General features: G+C 47.9%; 1 protein-coding gene across 1 annotated transcript in view; it reads left to right on the top strand.

Annotated features, from left to right (window-relative positions):
• TAF2 (TATA-box binding protein associated factor 2) overlaps positions 1-22,225 on the top strand; it is a 328,901-nt gene that overhangs the window by 135,522 nt on the left and 171,154 nt on the right. Inside the window, exons 11-15 of the mRNA XM_075316017.1 lie at positions 4,669-4,804; positions 11,736-11,890; positions 13,390-13,504; positions 19,185-19,294; positions 20,130-20,195. Coding sequence (XP_075172132.1) covers positions 4,669-4,804; positions 11,736-11,890; positions 13,390-13,504; positions 19,185-19,294; positions 20,130-20,195 — 582 coding nt within the window. The remainder of the gene's footprint in view (positions 1-4,668; positions 4,805-11,735; positions 11,891-13,389; positions 13,505-19,184; positions 19,295-20,129; positions 20,196-22,225) is intronic.

Genomic DNA, 22,225 nt, shown 5'->3' with positions numbered 1-22,225 from the left:
CGCTCGGGAACGGTTCAGAGGTTTTTACTCAAACCTCTTCCTAGTTCCCAAAAAGGACGGTTCCTTCCGGCCCATCCTGGATCTCAAGCTTCTCAACAAGCATGTTCGGGTGCGGCATTTTCGCATGGAGTCTCTGCGATCAGTCATTGCCTCAATGACCCAAGGGGATTTCCTGGCGTCCATCGACATCAGAGATGCTTATCTACATGTGCCAATTGCATTTTCACACCAGCGTTGGTTACGTTTTGCAATCGGAGAGGATCATTTCCAATTCGTGGCTCTCCCCTTCGGGTTAGCCACGGCCCCTCGGGTATTCACCAAGGTCATGGCAGCAGTGATTGCGGTTCTGCACCTCCAGGGGTTGGCAGTGCTCCCTTACCTGGACGACCTTCTAGTCAAGGCGCCATCCAGCGCAGACTGTCAGCGGAGTGTCTCGCTCACTCTCGCCACTCTAGCCCAATTCGGGTGGCTTGTCAATCTTCCCAAATCCACTCTGACTCCGACCCAGAGTCTCACGTACCTAGGGATGCAGTTCGAGACTTTGCCGGCACTTGTGAAGTTGCCCTTAATCAAACAGCAGTCACTCCAGCTAGCGGTGCGCTCTCTGCTGAGGCCCCGCCGTTATACCCTCAGGCGTCTGATGCAGGTGCTGGGTCAAATGGTGGCGTCCATGGAGGCTGTTCCCTTTGCCCAGTTCCATCTGCGCCCCCTGCAGCTGGACATTCTCCGCTGTTGGGACAAGCGGCCTTCCTCCTTACACAGGTTAGTGGCTCTGTCGCCACGGACCAGGAGCTCTCTTCAGTGGTGGCTTCGGCCCCTCTCCCTGTCCCAAGGGCGCTCCTTCCTGGCCCCGTCCTGGGTGATTCTCACCACGGATGCCAGTCTATCCGGCTGGGGAGCGGTATGTCTCCACCACAGAGCGCAGGGCACTTGGACTCCGTCCGAGTCAGCCCTTTCGATCAATGTGCTGGAAACCAGAGCCGTGCTTCTAGCTCTCCTAGCATTTCACCACCTGTTGGCGGGCAGGCACATTTCGAGTCCAGTCAGACAACGCGACAGCGGTTGCCTACATCAATCACCAAGGCGGGACACGCAGCCGCCTGGCAATGATGGAGGTACAACGCATCCTTCAATGGGCGGAGGACTCCAAGTCCACCATATCCGCAGTCCACATCCCAGGCATGGAAAACTGGGAGGCAGATTATCTCAGCCGTCAAAGCGTGGACTGTGGCGAGTGGTCCCTGCACCCGGCAGTGTTTCAGTCAATCTGCCGCAAATGGGGCACTCCGGACGTGGACCTAATGGCATCCCGTCACAACAACAAAGTTCCTGTTTACGTGACTCGCTCCCACGATCCTCAGGCCTTCGCCGCGGACGCTCTGGTTCAAGACTGGTCCCAGTTTCGTCTGTCTTACGTGTTTCCCCTCTAGCTCTCTTGCCCAGAGTCCTGCGCAAGATCAGAATGGAGGGCCGTCGAGTCATCCTTATTGCACCGGACTGGCCCAGGCGAGCTTGGTATCCGGACCTGCTCCAACTGTCCGTAGAGATGCCGTGGCATCTCCCGGACCGTCCAGACCTACTCTCGCAAGGTCTGTTTTTCCGCCCGAATTCTGCGGCCCTCAAATTGATGGCGTGGCTCTTGAGTCCTGGATTTTGACGGCTTCTGGTATTCCTCCTGAAGTCATCTCCACTTTGACTCGGGCCCGGAAGTCTTCCTGTCCTGGTATCGCTCTACCGGCCATCCTCCTTGGCCATTCTCTTTGCCGACCCTTCGGTCTTTTCTACAGTCCGGTCTGCAGCTAGGACTGTCCCTCAACTCTCTCAAGGGACAAGTCTCAGCTCTGTCAGTTCTGTCCCAGCGGCGTCTCGCTCGGCTGGCTCAGGTCCGCACCTTCATGCAAGGCGCGTCTCACATCATTCCACCTTATTGGCGGCCCTTGGATCCCTGGGACCTTAACTTGGTCCTCACGGTATTGCAGAAACCCCCTTTTGAGCCTCTTAGGGAGGTTTCTTTGTATCGTCTTTCTCAGAAAGTGGCTTTTTTTTTGGTTGCCATAACTTCTCTCAGGAGAGTCTCTGATTTGGCTGCGCTCTCCTCGGAGTCACCTTTTTTAGTTTTTCATCAAGACAAGGTGGTTCTCCGTCCGACTCCGGACTTTCTTCCTAAGGTGGTCTCTCCCTTCCACCTTAACCAGGACATTACCTTACCTTCCTTCTGTCCGGCCCCTGTTCATCGCTTTGAATAAGCGCTGCATACTCTAGGTCTGGTGCGTGCTCTCCGGATCTATGTGTCTCGCACCGCTGCGCTCAGGCGGTGCACCTCTCTTTTTTTGCTAACCACAGGTCGGCGCAAGGGCCTCCCTGCTTCTAAGCCGACCTTAGCCCGTTGGATTAGATCGACTATTTCGGACGCCTACCAGAGTACTCAGGTGCCTCCCCCGCCGGGGATCAAGGCACACTCGACCAGAGCTGTCGGTGTCTCTTGGGCTTTTAGGCACGAGGCTACGGCTCAACAAGTGTGTCAGGCTGCCACTTGGGCTAGCCTGCATACCTTCTCGAAGCACTACCAAGTGCATGCTCATGCTTCGGCAGATGCGAGCTTGGGCAGACGCATCCTTCAGGCGGCTGTCGCCCATTTGTGAAGTTAGGTTCTGCCTACTTCTTAGTTTTTCTGTTTATTTCCCACCCAGGGACTGCTTTGGAACGTCCCAAGGTCTGGGTCTCCCAAAGGAACGATAAAGAAAAAGAGAATTTTGTTTATTTACCGTAAATTCTTTTTCTTATAGTTCCGTATTGGGAGACCCAGCACCCTCCCTGTTGCCTGTTGGCAAATTCTTGGTCCGCGTGTTATCACCGGCTGTTGTCGTGGACAGAGTCTCCGGTTGTTCCGGCTCTTGCTCTGTTCTACTTGTGGGTGGCTATTCTCCTTCAGCTTTTGCACTAAACTGGCTGGGACTGGCTACCAGGGGGTGTATAAGCTCAGAGGACGGAGCTACACTTTTAGGTGTAGTACTTTGTGTGTCCTCCGGAGGCAGAAGCTAAACACTCAAGGTCTGGGTCTCCCAATACGGAACTATAAGAAAAAGAATTTACAGGAAGTAAACAAAATTCTCTTTATTCTGAGTGCAAGCCAAAAAATACAATATAGAGATATACCTTGACGAGCTTTTGGGGCTCAGTTACATTGATCAATGCGATTGCTAAATATCTCCTTTTTCCTAATATTCATGGCAGGTATGCAATTCATTATTCACATGTTCAAGTTAGCAAGTAGCATTTTTCATTGTATTTTCCAATATTTTTCCATATGCTTGAGGCATTATACTATTATCGAAGTTTGATGTGCAGCCTTATCCTTGTATAGTATGTATTTTTTTGGCTTGCACTCAGAATATATATATTAGTGCTCACTTCAGTTATCCTATTCAGTTATATGTAGTTCCAAATTCCAGCAGGACAACGACCCTAAACATCCGGCCAGAGCTACAATGGAGGGTTTAGATGAAAGCAAATTCATGTGTGTGTGTGAACGGCCCAGTCACTTATTTTTTATGTATTTCTCCATTGACCTTGCCATATGAGGGTTTGATTTTTGTGGAAGGAGTTGTGGCATTGAAAGGCAGCATTCACTTTACGATATAGTGTGTTGAAACATAAAAGTGGGGGGGGGGGGGGAACCCCAAAACATTCCACTTCTTTTCTCTTTAAGGATAATTTTTATGGTATTTATTGTGCAGTAAATATTATCTGGCAACATGACCTGATTAATCTGCAGGAAAATAATATTGAAATTGTCTGGGTCGACTTACTGGAGCAGTGACTATGGGGAGAAAATGAAGTTATATCCTCCTACAAGCTGTTTACTTTAAGTCATTGGCGCGATACAGGGAGGCGTGTCTGCAGGGTGTGTGTGCAGGGTGCGTGTGTGTGTGCGTGTGTGTGTGTGCGCAGCGTGCGTGTGTGTGTGTGTGTGTGTGTGCAGGGTGCGTGCGTGTGCAGAGTGCGTGCGCATGTGTGCAGCGTGCGCGTGTGTGCAGCGTGCGCACACAGAGCAGGCTGGCAATCAAGGTGCTATTTAGTGATGACGCGCCCTCAGAGTATGGTTAGAAATGACTGTTCCCGTCCTCTGCTCCCCCCATAACCTTTTTGGCGGTGACAGGTTCCTTTTAAATTGAAATGTGCAAAGGGGGGAAAAAAAGAAAGGGGCGCAATGAGGAGCACCGATAGTTCTAATCCATACAGGCTTTTCTTACAGCAGCTTCTGCCAATCTTCCTTCAAGAGGAATGTGTACATGGAGGACAAAAAAGGATTGGTCTCATGGAGCGCTAATGAAAGGAAAAATCCAGAGGTGTTTTTTTTTATAAAACAACAAACGTTTTATTGGAGGTCCCTTATAGACCCAACGCGTTTCGACAACTCATACGTCGTCTTCCTCAGGTGATCATCTGAGGAAGACAACATATGAGTTGTCGAAACGCGTTGGGGCTATAAGAGACCACCAATAGAAGGTTTGTTGTTTTATAAAAAAAAACACCTGGATTTTTCCTTTCATTAGCGCTCCATGAGACCGATCCTTTTTTGTCCTCCATTTAAGTTGATATGTGACATTGGAATATTTTGTGTTATGTTCCCTGCAGTTTGTGATTTCTCGTTTCTGGTGTTTGCAGCCCGGCTTCGCACCTTCACTTCTCGATAAAGCATCCGCACACCTTGTCCTGGGAGTACTACAACATGTACCAGTGTAAGGCTCACCTGGTGATGCGGCTGATAGAGAACCGCATCAGTATGGAGTTCATGCTGCAGGTAAGAGGCCGCAGACACAACACGCCATCCACTATATTCATTATCCACTCCGCCAAAAGAAGTATTGTATATGTTCACTTCTGACACGGAACATTCCTGGAGCTAGAACCTTTTTTTCCTTTGACGCTATTGTGTGATGTCTTGCTCTAAGTCCCTTTGTTACTGATGTAATTGAGGGAAGTCAGAAGGTAAAATTGCCAGGACTGGAGCGATCTCTGATGCTGGGCCTCGCAGGTGAATGCCAAATATTTGAGTCCTTAAAGGGAACCTGTCATCAGAAATTTTGCACTAAACCTAAAAGATTCCCCCTCTGCAGCTCCTGGGCTGCATTCTAGCAATGTTCCTGTTGTTCTTGTGCCCCCATTCTGACCAAAATAAAGACTTTATAAAGTGGTACCTTTTTGTATTCAGATCTTGATAATGGTACACGGGGGCGGGCTCTCTGGTGTCCGTTAGTCAGCCTCCTGTCGCTTTAGGCCGTCCCCCATCGCGCAATTTCAAAGAGGTGATGTGAGGTAAGCTTGCCAGCGCTTGCGCAGAACGGTGGAGGCGGCAATGGAAGCACGAGATTATGGGTGGGTACTTGCTGATGAACATCACAGCGCCACCCATAATCTCGAACATGCGCAACACGTCACCAGCGGTCACACTGTGCACATTGCACAGTCCTGCGAGAGTGGCACGGCGCATGCGCGAGATTATGGGCGGCGCTGTGATGTTAATCAGCAAGTACCCACCCATAATCTCGTGGTCACGCTTCCATCGCCGCCTCCACCGTTCTGCGCAAGCGCTGGCCAGCTTACCCTCATCACCTCTTTGAAATTGCGGCATGGGGGACGGCCTAAAGCGACAGGGAGGTTGACTAACGGACACCAGAGAGCCCGCCCCCGTGTACCATTATCAAGATCTGAATACAAAAAGGTACCACTTTACAAAGTCTTTATTTTGGTCAGAAAGGGGGCACAAGAACAACAGGAACATTGCTAGAATGCAGCCCAGGAGCTGCAGAGGGGGAATCTTTTAGGTTTAGTGCAAAATTTCTGATGACAGGTTCCCTTTAAAGAGAGGATCTGTTGTCAGATTTCACAATAGAAAATGCGATCATTATTAAATAAGCCTCCTGATGATACTGGTGTGGTTACAAGTCCAGCTAGGGTAAGAGAGCTCATGTGTCCAAGTGTCTTCAATCTCTGCCTTCCCAGCTTGTACTGAGCAGAGGGGAAGAGGGACACTGAGGAGGTATTAATAAGGCTAGGTGGGTGGGAATCCTGCAGCAGGGAGGACAGAAACTGAGCAGCAGTCAGTTAAACAAGGTGAGAGATGATTTTGCTGCAACAGGGAGGAGGGACACTGAGGAGCTGGCAAACCTACTAGGGTGGGGTGGAGATTCAGCAGGAAGGAGGGACACTGAGGAGCTGGCAAACCTACTAGGGTGGGGTGGAGATTCAACAGGGAGGAGGGACACTGAGGAGCTGGCAAACCTACTAGGGTGGGGTGGAGATTCAACAGGGAGGAGGGACACTGAGGAGCTGGCAATCATATTAGGGTTGGGTGGAGATTCAGCAGGGAGGAGGGACACTGAGGAGCTGGCAAACCTACTAGGGTGGGGTGGAGATTCAACAGGGAGGAGGGACACTGAGGAGCTGGCAAACCTACTAGGGTGGGGTGGAGATTCAACAGGGAGGAGGGACACTGAGGAGCTGGCAATCATATTAGGGTTGGGTGGAGATTCAGCAGGGAGGAGGGACACTGAGGAGCTGGCAATCATATTAGGGTTGGGTGGAGATTCAGCAGGGAGGAGGGACACTGAGGAGCTGGCAAACCACCTAGGGTGGGGTGGAGATTCAACCGGGAGGAGGGACACTGAGGAGCTGTCAAACCTATTACGGTGGGGTGGAGATTCAGCAGGAAGGAAGGACACTGAGGAGCTGGCAAACCTATTAGGGTTGGGTGGAGATTCAGCAGGAAGGAGGGACACTGAGGAGCTGGCAAACCTATTAGGGTGGGGTGGAGATTCAGCAGGAAGGTGGGACACTGAGGAGCTGGCAAACCTATTAGGGTGGGGTGGAGATTCAGCAGGAAGGAGGGACACTGAGGAGCTGTCAAACCTATTAGGGTGGGGTGGAGATTCAGCAGGAAGGAGGGACACTGAGGAGCTGTCAAACCTATTAGGGTGGGGTGGAGATTCAGCAGGAAGGAGGGACACTGTGGAGCTGTCAAACCTATTAGGGTGGGGTGGAGAATTCAGCAGGAAGGAGGGACACTGAGGAGCTGGCAAACCTATTAGGGTGGGGTGGAGATTCAGCAGGAAGGAGGGACACTGAGGAGCTGGCAAACCTATTAGGGTAGGGTGGAGATTCAGCAGGGAGGAGGGACACTGAGGAGCTGGCAAACCTACTAGGGTGGGGTGGAGATTCAGCAGGAAGGAGGGACACTGAGGAGCTGGCAAACCTATTAGGTGGGTGGAGATTCAACAGCACCAAGGAGGAGGGACTCTGAGAAGCCGGCAGTCAGGCTAAAGAGGCAGATATTTAGATAAACTTTCACGAAAAAATATGCAGCCATTCTGATATGGATTTTCAAAGTAAGTACACCGGTTTCATCGGCTCTAAGAAATGTCTTTATTAATGTATGCAGTTTATATTGTGGAATCTGGTTGCAGATTCACTTTTTAATGTACAGAGATGGTGGAGGCTGGTTATTTATGAAATGTACCGGGATATTTTCAGGCATTGGTTGCAAAATTGAAACCGCAGTGCGGAAACAACAACCGGTATCTGGATATATGGGAACTAGACCACTTTTTTTTTTTTTTTTTTTTTTTTTTTTTTAAAGCACCACCTCAGCGTTTTTTTTTTTTTTGAGTTTGAGTGGTGCCTTAAATGTGAGCTCCCTGCCCCGGTCTTATTCTTTCCTTCCGGTGTTTCACCTTTACTGATGGCTCTCCGGTGGCTTGGCGCCATCTTTGTGCCGAAGTTTCTCACCTATTAGCGGGGATCCTACCCCAGCCATCACACAGTTCTCAATTATCTTATGCAAGGAGATGGATGTTGGATTGTTGGAACCACCAGTGATTACTAGAAATGTCCATTCCTAGTCTGTGCAACCCCCAGTGATCATACATTCATCTCCTATCCTGTGCACAGATGGTACATGCACTTGGCTTGATGTCGCCCCGGTTATTGTCCACCATGTTGTCCTTTCCAGTGTCTGCTGTTTTCCATTGATACGTTTGGTTTCAAGGAGCCATTGATCCCGTCTTTAATTCGTCATGGCTCGCACTTTTTGTAATTCTCAACTTCGCCCACTCGGGATTAGCGGCAGAATATGTCACCGGCTGCCAAGGAGAGAACGCGTCTTTCTTGTTAATCGTTTGATCGGCGCACAAGCAGACGAGTGTTGTAGTAGACGTGGCCGACACTAGAGCAGACGCTAATAACCGGATGATTTACCCCGCGCCCGCCTCTGTTGCAGCCTGCTATCTACATCCATCCAAAATAAATGTAATGTGGTATTGACTCTGGCCCGGCCTGGAGCAGAGCCGGCGAGCTCCCGGGGCTGATGAAAGCACACGGACAGAGAAATATATGGATGTGTGCGAAGTGTTACATTAGGGGTGCCAATGGAGTATGCCGCGGGGCTAAAGGTTTTCATAGTCAGCTGTCACATAATTTTCTATTGTCTTCCTATTTTTTGGGGAGTGTATATCCTCGGAGGAAGAAGGGGGCTAACCAGCACCTCTCACTTCTGGAAGGGTGATATGGCGTCTGACTGGTATTGTGCGTGCCCACCAGGTATCCTCCTAATAATTAGAACAGGTGCACAAGATCTGGACCGCATATAGGTTAGCCTCTCACCTCCTGGTGTGGAAGTTGGAAACCATGGATAGCTTCTTTTTAAAGGTAATGTGTCATCAGAAAATTACCAGTTTACATCAATTTTCATGTTAAAGGGAACCTGTCATCAGAAATTTAGCTATAAAGCTAAAAGTTCCCCCCTCTGCAGCTCCTGGGCTGCATTCTAGGAAGCTTCCTATAGTTTTTGTGTCACCTTTTATCCCAAAATAAACACTTTGTAAACTGGTACCTTTTCGTATGTAAATTTCTTAAATTTTCCATGTGGGCGGGCTGCCTGATGTACGTTGCTGTTCCTCCATCATATTTACGCCGCCCCCGAACGCTGAATTTGAAAGTTCAGGACACCGCCCCTGGGTGCCCGTGGTCCAGCGCATGCGCTGTTCCACTGTAGCGGTGCCGTGCACTGTGTGCACGTGCGACCGCTGTGACGCTTTGCGCGGGCACGAGGTTATGGGCGGCGCTGTTAGTGTCATCAGTAAGTGCCGCCCATAACCTCGTGACCGCACTTTCCCCTATTCCTCCAGCGTTATGCGCAAGCGCTGGAGGAATGATGCCCGGACGTCCCCTCCTTCCCATCATGCTCAGCAGCAGGAAATAGATGGGAGGAGCGGACGGAGCAGGAGAGCTTAGGTTACGGGGAGGAATAGGGAAAGTGCGGTCACGAGGTTATGGGCGGCACTTACTGATGACACTAACAGCGCCGCCCATAACCTCGTGCCCGCGCAAAGCGTCACAGCGGTCGCACGTGCACACAGTGCACGGCACCGCTACAGTGGAACAGCGCATGCGCTGGACCACGGGCACCCAGGGGCGGTGTCCTGAACTTTCAAATTCAGCGTTTGGGGGCGGCGTAAATATGATGGAGGAACAGCAACGTACATCAGGCAGCCCGCCCACATGGAAAATTTAAGAAATTTACATACGAAAAGGTACCAGTTTACAAAGTGTTTATTTTGGGATAAAAGGTGACACAAAAACTATAGGAAGCTTCCTAGAATGCAGCCCAGGAGCTGCAGAGGGGGGAACTTTTAGCTTTATAGCTAAATTTCTGATGACAGGTTCCCTTTAACTTTCAAATTTGAGAATGCACCTTTATCGCCTATGCAAAGGATAAGGGATAACCTTCTGATCGCTAGTGGTCCAAACACCATGGCCACCACCAATCCGAAAAAATGGGAAGAATTCCAGCGGAATGTAACGGAGGTCGATCATATGCACTGCCACTTTATTAATCCTAATAGGAAAGCCGAAGATCAGCCGAACACCGCACTCAGAAATTTCCTACTCTTCCATTAAAAGGGTTGTCCACTACTTTTACATTGATGGCCTATCCTTAGGACAGGTTGTCAAAGTGTGATCTGCCTATGTCAGACACCCGACACCCCCGTCGATCAGCCGTTCTTGTTGCCGGCTTCGGCAACAGGCGGTTGGAAATGCTCCATTCCGGAGCTTGCCCGTCAACTGACAGTGGCTGCAACCGGGTACTGCAGATCCGCCTCCTATTCAAATCAATGTACCCAGCCGCAGCTGCTATCAGAAGATGGGGCAGCTCCAGAACTGAAAACAGCTGATGAGGGGTGGCAGTGTGAGGGTAGCCTGGGCTATAGTTCGTTTGTCCAAATGTAATAAGATTATCTGTGTGTGTAAATAATCAAAGTATAGATGTCGTTGCATAATTGTGTGTCTATATGACAATTGCATAGAAGCTTTATAATATGATTTTAAGAGATGTGTTAACTAGATAATCAAACCAGAATGAACAATAAACAAAGAGGTATTTAGAAGAGAATCTGTAATCAGTTAATCAGTTAGTTATCACCATGAGAGATGTGGGAGGTTGACTCCTCGTTCTTGCTCAGCAACGTGTTAACAAAGAAGTATTCAGTAGCTGGTTTAAGCTGGTATTAGGAAGCAAGAAACAGGCTAATGACTTACTATATGAACATTGCTGGATATCTCTAACCAATCAGGGACAATGTTAAACTGAATAACTGTGTGTATTTTACAATATACGAATCAGAAGACCATTGAGCTTCTCCCGAATAGAGACATGTTTCTGTGTGGTTATTGTTCCTCATACATACATCTGCGCAGATTAGATTTGAACTCCGACTCTGTGACCCAAACGAGGGACCCCATTTGTGGGCTCCCCTAAATTCCCAACCTTGACAGCAGGTGTTGGACCCGATCATCCATTAATGACCTATTCTCTTTAAGAGTTCTTCCTGGATTTCAGGATCAGTGGAGTTCGGACCCCCAGCGATCAGAAAGCGATCCTCTCTTTTGTGGAAAGGAGATAACTTCAAAACTTGAGAACTTAAGAATACACTTTTAACATAAAATTTGATTTCATTTTTGGGTAATTTTAAGTGTGCTGCCCCTTCCATCAGAACAGGAGATGAGAACTTTATCATTACATCTCATAATTGAGAAACCTAAGCTATGCAGGGGGCGTGTTCTTCTTCTGCTGTGTTGCTCTTGGCTTGTGATTGGTCAGCATCATACAGGGAGAAGTACACGCCCCCAGGGAGAACTGCCGGATTACTTTGGTTAAGACCAAGTGGACTTTAACGCATTAGGTCCCAAATACTTTGATCACTAATATCTCCGCAACGTAGAGGCAAAGTTAGAAGAAAATAACACTTTTATTCCTCCACTCTGCAACCAAAATTACATTGTGTGTCCAGTTCAATATGACAAAATTCATCTATCCAAACTAATTCTTTTTTTTTTTTTTGTGATCCCTTGATAATTGGGGTTGAATATAAACAGAGGTGTGTTGTGTGGATGTATGAGGTGAATATATACAGTATATATATATACATGCTCTGTATACTGTGCCAGTAACAGACGTGTAGTAATAAATCGGCCCATGTGCAGCCGCGCTCCAGACCGGCTTTGTCCGAGCGCTGACATGAAAGGCTCCTTGCCCCGGGTCACACTCGTTCCGGTACACTGCTCCATCTCACATGTGATAATGGTTTTCTGTCTCTCGCTGGCACCGATGCCCGGTTCTGTCTTATGTTCCTTGCTGGTAAACCTTGTAATTATTCTTTTTATTCCCCCCCCTCTAGGTCTTCAACAAGCTTTTAAGCCTGGCCAGCACCGCCTCATCTCAGAAGTTCCAGTCGCACATGTGGAGTCAGATGTTGGTTTCCACATCTGGGTTTTTAAAATCCATCTCCAACGTGTCTGGAAAAGACATCCAGCCACTAATAAAGCAATGGGTGTATCCTTTATTACCGTATTACAGTAAGAGGAGCGCTCTTATCTGATGTGTGTGGGTGCATTTATCAAACCTTTGGGAAGAGGTAGATGGTAAGAAAAGAGGGCTGGAGATATAATGGCAGAATATGTGCACACTTATTGGGTCGCCTATACTGTACAGAACACTTTGCTACTGCTCCAGAGTCCAGTGGTGGAACCTTTATACCACTCCATCCAACGCTTAGCATTGTGCTTGGTGATGTATGGCTCGGCATTGTGCTTGGTTATGTACGGCTCGGCATTGTGCTTGGTGATGTACGGCTCGGCATTGTGTTTGGTGATTTATGGCTCGGCATTGTGTATGGTGATGTACGGCTCGGCATTGTGCTTGGTGATGTAATAGCTCGGCATTGTGCTTGGTGATGTACGGCTCGGCATTGTGTATGGTGATGTACGGCTCGGCATTGTGCTTGGTAATGTAATAGCTCGGCATTGTGCTTGGTGATGTACGGCTCGGCATTGTGCTTGGTGATGTACGGCTCGGCATTGTGCTTGGTGATGTACGGCTCGGCATTGTGCTTGGTGATGTACGGCTCGGCATTGTGCTTGGTGATGTACGGCTCGGCATTGTGCTTGGTGATGTACGGCTCGGCATTGTGCTTGGTGATGTACGGCTCGGCATTGTGCTTGGTGATGTACGGCTCGGCATTGTGCTTGGTGATGTACGGCTCGGCATTGTGCTTGGTGATGTACGGCTCGGCATTGTGCTTGGTGATGTACGGCTCGGCATTGTGCTTGGTGATGTACGGCTCGGCATTGTGCTTGGTGATGTACGGCTCGGCATTGTGCGTGGTGATGTACGGCTCGGCATTGTGCTTGGTGATGTATGGCTCGGCATTGTGCTTGGTGATGTACGGCTCGGCATTGTGCTTGGTGATGTACGGCTCCGCATTGTGCTTGGTGATGTACGGCTCGGCATTGTGCTTGGTGATGTACGGCTCGGCATTGTGCGTGGTGATGTACGGCTCGGCATTGTGCTTGGTGATGTAATGGCTCAGCATTTTTGCTGCATTTTTACTGCATTTTGCCCAATGTGTTTTTTAAGTTAAATCTATTGACTGGAAGGGCTCAAGTCAAAAACGCTGGAAAAACGCAAAAAGAATTGACACGCTGCATCTTCAAAAATGCAGCCAAAAAAAGATGCACAGTGTGGACAGCAAAATAGAAATCTCATAGACTTTGCTGGGGGAAGGAAATGCATGCATTTAGGTGCATCTTTGTGACCTCAAAAACGCAACAAAAGATGCAGTGTTGTGTGAACATAGGCTTGGCTTTGGCAGACGGCAGCGATAGGAGCTAGCTCCAGTCACTGCCTTTAGGGGAGGCCCTCTTTTTTTCCCCCCTCTAACAGGCGATTAGGACTCAATAATAGGTAATTTCCTGATGATACATTCCCTTTATATATGAAATAATTGATACGCCCCGTCTTCTCGTCAGCCCTTCCTTAACGCTGTCCTCCAGAGACCAGAGCGGCGTGGTGAAGTTTTATGGCAGCTTTGCTTTTAACAGAAAACGCAATGTTTTGGAATTGGAGATAAAGCAGGAGTGCACGGTTCTGGGAACACAGAAATACGTGGTAAGAGCCTTTGTTGTCGGATTTGCTCTTGTCTTTGTGGTGTTAAACATGACATAATCTACTGCGATGAGAACATGCGTCGTATACAAAGGAACAGACGGCGAACAGACGGGAAGGGATATGCTGGGCAGGAAATTCTCTTTTTGTGTTTTGCACTGCAATCCAATACAGATGGTAAAAGTAAACAAGCCGGGCATGTATGCTGTGCATGATATCCCCACATATACTGCGTGATTCCCGCATAATCTAGGCTCATTATAGACTTACGAGTCCAGTGGGAGGGGCTAATTAATAATTTACCTCTTCCATTACTACCTATTCAGAAATACCCATAAGGATTCAAAAAGAACCTATCTCTTCACATCTTTATTTTACTTAAAGGGGTATTCCCATCTCCAACATCCTATCCCAATATGTAGTAGGAGTAATAATATTAGCAAATACCTCCAATTAGAAATGTAGTATAGTTCTCCTGATTAGCTATGTTAGTTACCCCATTTGCAGGGCATTGCAGCTTAGGTATCCATGGTTATGACTATGAGCAACTGATTGTCACTATATCAATGGTCGTAACCATGGATGCCTAAACTCCAGTGCCCTGCATTGTAGTATAGTTCTCCTGATTAAAGGTCCAGTCACACTAAGCAACTTACCAGCGATCCCAACAACGATAGGGATCGCTGGTAAGTTGCTAGGAGGTTGCTGGTGAGCTGTCACACTGCGACGCTCCAGCGATCCCACCAGCAACCTGACCTGGCAGGGATCGCTGGAGCATGGCTACACGAGTTGCTGGTGAGCTCACCAGCAACCAGTGACCAGCCCCCAGTCTCCTAGTTACAGCACACATCAGGTTAATTAACCCGATGTGTGCTGCAGCTAAATGTGCACAGAGCAGGGAGCAGCGCACAATGCTTAGCGCTGGCTCCTTGCTCTCCTAGTTACAGCACACATCGGGTTAATTACCTGATGTGTCCTGCAGCTACATGTGCACAGAGCAGGAGCCGGCACTGACAGTGAGAGCGGAGGAGGCTGGTATCAAAGGTAAATATCGGGTAACCAAGGACAGGGCTTCTTGGTTACCCGATGTTTACATTGGTTACCAGCCTCAGCAGAAGCCGGCTCCTGCTGCCTGCACATTTAGTTGTTGCTGTCTCGCTGTCACACACAGCGATCTGTGCTTCACAGCAGGACAGCAACAACTAAAAAATGGCCTAGGACATTCAGCAACAACCAACGACCTCACAGCAGGGGCCAGGTTGTTGCTGGATGTCACACACAGCAACATCGCTAGCAACGTCACAAAAGTTGTTCGTTACCAGCGATGTTGCTAGCGATGTTGCTTAGTGTGACTGGACCTTTAGTCAGTTACCTCATTTACAGGGCATTGCAGTTTAGGTATCCATGTTTATGACCATGAGCAACTAATTGTCACTATATCAATGGTCGTAAGAATGGATACCTAAACTCCATTGTCATGCATTGTAGTATAGTTCTCCTAATATAGACATGTCACTTACCTCATGTGCAGGGCATTGCAGCCTAGATATCCATGGTTATGACCACAAGCAACTAACTGTCACTATATCAATGGTCGTAACCATGGATGCCTAAACGCCAATGCCCTGCATTGTAGTATAGTCCTCCTGATATAGCCATGTCATTTACCTCATGTGCAGGGCATTGCAGCTTAGGTATCCATGGTTACGATCACTCATTTAGTGGCAGCGCTGCAATGTCCTGCACATGAGGTAAGTGGCGCAGCTAATCAGGGGAACAATACTTCATTTCTAATTGGAGGTATTTGCTAATATTACTACACCTGCTACATATTGATTGGGACAGGATCTTGGAGATGGCAATATCCCTTTAATTCGTGGATTTTCCTATGAAATAACAAATCTTGGCATCTTTTTGTATAATTTTGCATGTGGCTGTCACCTGTTATGCCTGCTGGCAGTTTATCAGTATATTGGGGGTTCCCATTTTTTTCTGTCAATGTAGTGTAATCCTACCCGGTGTGACACTGCCAGCCCTTATAGGACAATTTCAGGGTATATAAGGATTCTTCCCCTAATTGCTTGCACCCCAGCTGCCCAATAATTCTTACATTTTTTACTGTCGTAGCTAACGGTTGTAATACTGAGACCAGTTTTGCTTTTGCCGCTTCAGTTTTTAAAGTGACAATTGCATTAACTCTAGATTATAAAGAGTGATCAGATGAATGGCAAAAAAAATAAAAAAATTTCATGGCAAGGAATTACGGTAATCTCAATCACGAAAACCCAAAATCCACTGAAGTCGAGTCTTGGCACAAACTGACCTGCGTATATCATTTCAGTGACCTTCTTGTTAGCTCTGGATTGTTAACAAGAAGAAGGCAGCTGATATCACTCTGTATTGTAGATTGAATTATAAGAGCCAATTGATTGTTTTGGTTTTTTTTTTTTAAAAAAGCGGACTGGTTCTTGAAACCATTGTTTTTCGTTTGGTTATGGCCAAGGAAACCCGTGCAGTCCTCATTGCTTTTTCCATCCAAGGGTTTTACTGGTAAGGACATTGCTGCTGGTAAAATTGCCACTAAATCAACTATTTATCGGATCAATAACAACTTCAAAGAGAATTGTTCGATTGCTATGAAGAAGGGTTCAGAATGCCCAGGAAGTCCAACAAGTGTCAAGAACATCTCCTATAGAGGACTCAGCTGTGGGATCAGTTCAACACCAGTGCAGACCTTGCTGTGGAATGGCAGCAGGCAGGCACTGTGAGGTGAAGGCTTTTGGAAGCTGGTGTGCTGTCAAAAAGTGCAGAAAAGACACTTTTCTCCAAGAAAAAGCTCAAGGATAGACTAACATTCTGCAGCATTCTGCAGGGATTGGACTGTATAGGACTGGTGTAGCCCGTGCAATCATTGCTTTTGCATGAAAGAGCTTTATTGGCAAGGACATTGCTGCTGGTAAGATTGCCGCTAAATCAACTATTTATTGGATCAATAAGAACTTCAAAGAGAATTGTTTGATTGCTATGAAGAAGGGTTCAGGATGCCCAAGAAGTCCAATATGTGTCAGAAACATCTATAGAGGACTCAGCTGTGGGTCAGTACAAAACCAGTGCAGGGCTTGCTCAGGAATGCCAGCAGCCTGGCACTGTGAGATGAAGGCTTTTGGAGGCTGGTGCGCTGTCAAGAAGTGCAGCAAAGACACTTTTCTTCAAGAAAAAGCTTAAGGATAGACTAACATTCTGCAGGGATTGGACTGTAAAGGACTGGTGTAGCCCGTGCAATCATTGCTTTTGCATGAAAGAGCTTTACTGGCAAGGACATTGCTGCTGGTAAGATTGCCACTAAATCAACTATTTATTGGATCAAGAAGAACTTCAAAGGGAATTGTTCGATTGCTATGAACAAGGGTTCAGGATGCCCAAGAAGTCCAACATGTGTCAGGAACATCTCCTATAGAGGACTCAGCTTTGCGGTCAGTACAAAACCAGTGCAGTGCTTGCTCAGGAATGGCAGCAGGCAGATATCAGTGGTTCGGTACACAGGTTTGTGTGTTGTCAAGAAGTACAGCAAAGAAGAAACTTCTCTCCAAGAAAAATCTCAAGGATAGATTGACATTTTGCCGGAAGTCCAGGGATTGGACTGTAAAGGACTGGGGTAAAGATCTTTTTTCTGATGAAGCCCCCTGAAGACTGTTTGGGACATCCGGGAGAGTGGTTGTCCGGAGAAGAAAAGGCGAGTGCTACCATGTGTCCTGTATCTGCCAACAGTAGGGCTTCCTGAGACCCCTCATGTGCGGGTGGGCTTTTCATCCATGGAGGGGACTCGCTCACAATTTTTTTTCCCAAGAACATGGCCATGAATAAGGAAAAGGATCTAAACATCCCCCAAGAGAAACCTCTCCGAATCATCTATGAGCACTTTGGTGATGATTTTTATTCCAGCATGATGGAGACCAGGTCACAAGGTAACAGTGAGAACGATTAAATTTTAGGTCCACGGCCAGCAAACATCCCAGATCGCACTCTCATTGAGTCCTCAAGAAGTGAGAGCACAAACAAGAAACACAGAAATTGTGATAAACACCAAGCACTGATCAGACAAGAAGGGGGTCATCAGTGAGGATTTGGCCCAGAAGCTGATCTCCAGCAGCCGGGGTGAAGGACAGATGTCTGGAACAATGAGGACCGACGCTGGAAATATGGAGGCTTTACATAAACTTCATGTATTTGTTAATAAGTGTGAAAAACATCCGACTCAATGATCAAAAACCAGCAAAATATGAAAACCAATAGTCAGTCTCAAAACGTTTGGCCAGAACTGTAGGCGGAATAACTGAGGAACGGCGCAACACAGCGGACAAGAAAAATCAAAAGCCGCGCTTGGATCAAACACTGTGTATCATGTGGAAGTCCTAGCGTTTTGATCCCCCCCCCAATTTATGAGACCTATCCCAATGATGTGACGTCACTATGAAAGTGGAAAAATCTCTGTGTCCACTTGGTGACATCTGCTGCACATTTACGGCAGAGGTGCACACTTAAGGCCCCGTCACACTAAGCAACATCGCTAGCAACATCGCTGCTAACGAACAACTTTTGTGACGTTGCTAGCGATGTTGCTGTGTGTGACATCCAGCAACAACCTGGCCCCTGCTGTGAGGTCGTTGGTTGTTGCTGAATGTCCTGGGCCATTTTTTAGTTGTTACTGTCCCGCTGTGAAGCACAGATCGCTGTGTGTGACAGCGAGACAGCAACAACTAAATGTGCAGGCAGCAGGAGCCGGCTTCTGCGGAGGCTGGTAACCAATGTAAACATCGGGTAACCAAGAAGCCCTGTCCTTGGTTACCCGATATTTACCTTTGTTACCAGCCTCCGCCGCTCTCACTGTCAGTGCCGGCTCCTGCTCTGTGCACATGTAGCTACAGCACACATCGGGAAATTAACCCCATGTGTGCTGTAACTAGGAGAGCAGGGAGCCAGCGCTAAGCAGTGTGCGCTGCTCCCTGCTCTGTGCACATGTAGCTACAGCACACATCGGGAAATTAACCCCATGTGTGCTTTAACTAGGAGAGCAGGGAGCCAGCGCTAAGCAGTGTGCGCTGCTCCCTGCACATTTAGCTGCAGCACACATCCTGTAATTAACCCGATGTGTGCTGTAACTAGGAGAGCAGGGAGCCAGTGCTCAGTGTGCGCTGCTCCCTGCTCTCTGCACTTGTAGCTCCGTGCGGTGGTAACCAAGGTAAATATCGGGTTGGTTACCCGATATTTACCTTAGTTACCAAGCGCAGCATCTTCCACGCGGCGCTGGGGGCTTGTCACTGGTTGCTGGTGAGCTCACCAGCAACTTGTGTAGCGACGCTCCAGCGATCCCTGCCAGGTCAGGTTGCTGGTGGGATCGCTGGAGCGTTGCAGTGTGACATCTCACCAGCAACCTCCTAGCAACTTACCAGCGATCCCTATCGTTGTTGGGATCGCTGGTAAGTTGCTTAGTGTGACTGGACCATTACACTGCTCCTGAGCTCACTTCATAAACCATGGGCTCCCCGCGGAGTGAAACACGACAGCATCATTTTAGAGGTTTTGGACGGGTTTTACAGCGTTTTGTGTGGGCGGTCAAGTGGTTGCAGGTTTACTCTAAGAAGACTAAACTTATATATATATATTTTTTCCTTTCCCACCTTAGGGTCCTCTTAAAGTGACGGTGCAAGAACTTGACGGATCTTTTAACCACACGTTACAGATTGAAGAAAACAGCTTAAAGCACGACATTCCCTGTCACTCAAAGAGTAGAAGGTGATTTACCGACATTTTTCCTCCGTTTGTGTAAGGGCCGTTTCACACATCTGGCTTTTTGGTAGATTCGGCGCACTCCAGTACAGTGTATACCGTACAATGGCAGCCTGACACGCGCCGGTCACATGCTGTCATGTGACCGGAGCATGTGACCCTGAAGTTGTCGCGCTGGCATTGTACTGTATACACTGTACTGGAGAGCGCCAAATCCGGCAAACCAGCAAAAACACGGATGTGTGAAACGGCCCTTACTTTTCTGTTTCTAAAGCCTCGCCGGCCAGAGCTTGAACCTTTTTTTTCTTTTCTCGGTGTTGATACAATATTATTTTAGCCGGAAAAATCAATGTAAATACTTTTATGCCCCAAAAAGTGACAAAAGGTTTCTAGCAATGATACCTTTTATTGGTAAACCAAAAAAATTATATTTCCAATCTTTTAGAGCACAAAGGCTCCAAATTCATTTGCAAACCTTTCTGAAAAGGGGCTTGAAAATATAATGTTTCTGGTAATGCACACAAGGTCCCACGACGATTCCAGCTCTGCTACATCTGAAGGTACAGCGTGCGGCAATAGAACAATGATCGCCCACTGTGGGCTTCAGGCAGAGACTGAGCTGGTCAATAAACAATGATGTCACTCAGGTTACTTGTGGTCACAGCTGGAGGTTCCCACGGTCCTCCACCTGTAACAACAGGTAGCCTGACCTCAGGTGACCTTAGTAAACTCAGTGGCTAACCAGAAACATTTTTTTTTTCTTTTTGCAAAATAGTCTTTAACTATAACTATAAAGATGAATTTGAGGGAAAAAAATGTTTTTGTATCTTTTTTCTCACAGAAATAAAAAGAAGAAAATTCCATTGATGAATGGGGAAGAGGTCGACATGGACCTTTCAGCTATGGAGTAAGTAAATGTAATTCTGCTGCAAGAGCCTTAAGGTAAATGAGGGACTGTAGATTTATTTTATTTGCAGTACAACCATAGAGAAAGGGATACATTTACATGGAGCCCATTGACATCAGGGGGTCTGTGGGCGAAGTTTCCAGATATGCTGGATCCTAATACTGTACTGGTGAAAAGTTTGGACACCTGTTCATGCAATAGTTTTCATTGCTCATTGGAATGTGCACTTTATAGATTCAGACTGAAAGCAGCAAATCCACAAAGTGACATATATGGAAACAAGAAACATGTGAACAAACCATATTGTGCCTTCAATCATAGATTCCTCAAAGTGCCCCCATTTTACTCTGATGACCGCTTTTTTTAGGAGTTCCCAGATATGCTCGGCGCTTGTTGGCTGCTTTGCTTTTACTCTGCATCCAACCCATTCCAAACCATCACTTTTGGATTGCAGTCAGGAAATTGCGGAGACCATGTCATATGATGAAGCATCAATCCCTTCCTTTCGTAGTCACATAGCCCTTAAAAAGCTTGGATGGGACTATTGGGTCATTGTCCTGTTCCAACACAAATGATTGTTCTCACTAAGTGCACACCAGATGGGGTGACAGTCATTGTAAAATGCTGTGGTAGCCATGCTGGTTCACCAGCAAACACCCCCAGACATCACATTTCCCCTTCTACGCTTCATAGTGGGCACCACACATATAGAAACCATCTGCTCAAAATTTCTGTGTCTCATAAAGACTTCTCAGCTCACAGTCCAGATTTCCACTGAGCTAATGTCCAATAATTGTATTTCTTTATCGTTCCTTATGGGAGACCCAAACCATGGGTGTATAGCTTCTGCCTCCGGAGGACACACAAAGTACTACACTCAAACGTGTAGCTCCTCCCTCCGGGCTATATACACCCCCTAGATGACAATCTACCCAGTTCAATGCTTTGTGTTTCAGGAGGATCACACAATTGCATTCTCTGATATTTTTTTTTCATTTTTATTTTAATTTTAAAGATTTGGAAGAAAAGCGGGTCCAGTCTGGCATGTCCCTTCACACCCCACTCTGTCGGCGGTGCTGTTAAGGTTGACTTTATAAGGCTGGAGCCTTCACATGCCGCGCTCCTTCACATCCTCTGAGAGGCTCTGGATTGAAGTGGGAGCCTCCACGGTCCTCTCTGCTTGCAGAAGACCGGTCTCCATCCGCAGCCCTGTCTGCTCCCTGCTGGAAGGAGCGTTAACACCCACTCAGGGACATGGCCCTGCGTCTCAAAAGCTAAGTATTGAGACGTTTTTCAGGGGTCCCGGGTACTTTTATTAGGGGGACAGTATGTGTTTTAGCGTTACTGTAAATTCCGGCCGGTTCTGGGGGTTTCCCCTGAGAACCGCGCCGAAGGTGCCTGCTCGTCGGCCGCATTTTAAAATCTAGGCCCCGGCTTCAGTTTGGGCCTAGTTTCGGTTTCGGCTTCTCTGCATGTTTTGCATACAGCGCCGCCCACCGCCCGACCAGCAGAGGGGAGGGCACTCCTCTCTGGGGAGATGTTCCCTCCCCTGTATCTCTCCCTGTATCTCTCTGCCCTCCGTTTTTCCCGCTCTTGGGCTTATACACGCCCCCCCTCCTTCTCCCAGCGCCATTTTCTCAGCGTTCTTACACTGGAAGGCGCTGGATGCTGCAGCTGCATACTGTTAGGAAGACTGACGCTTCACAGGGTCTTTGAGCTGTGGAATCCGGAGGGCACACAGAGAGCGGGCTGGTAAGCCACAACCTTCGGTTGTGGACTTTTATTACACTCTCAGGGCATTCTACAGGAGTGTATTCTTGCTGCAGAGCTTCCTACCTCAGCAGCATGTCTGTCACCCGAAGCAAGGCTGCAAACATGTACGCTATATGCACTGCATGTAAGCTCATTCTGCCAGAGCCAAGCACATACCCACATTGTGATGCCTGTGCTAACATGTTTGTGTCTCAGCCTGGAGCCTCCTCAGGGGTCCCTCCGGCTGCTCCGGCCCCGGTGGCTGAACCCCCGGCTTG

The sequence above is a fragment of the Anomaloglossus baeobatrachus genome, chromosome 6 (assembly GCF_048569485.1).
Source record: "Anomaloglossus baeobatrachus isolate aAnoBae1 chromosome 6, aAnoBae1.hap1, whole genome shotgun sequence".
In the NCBI taxonomy this organism is placed as follows: domain Eukaryota; kingdom Metazoa; phylum Chordata; class Amphibia; order Anura; family Aromobatidae; genus Anomaloglossus; species Anomaloglossus baeobatrachus.
This window is presented reverse-complemented; position numbering and strand designations above follow the sequence as displayed.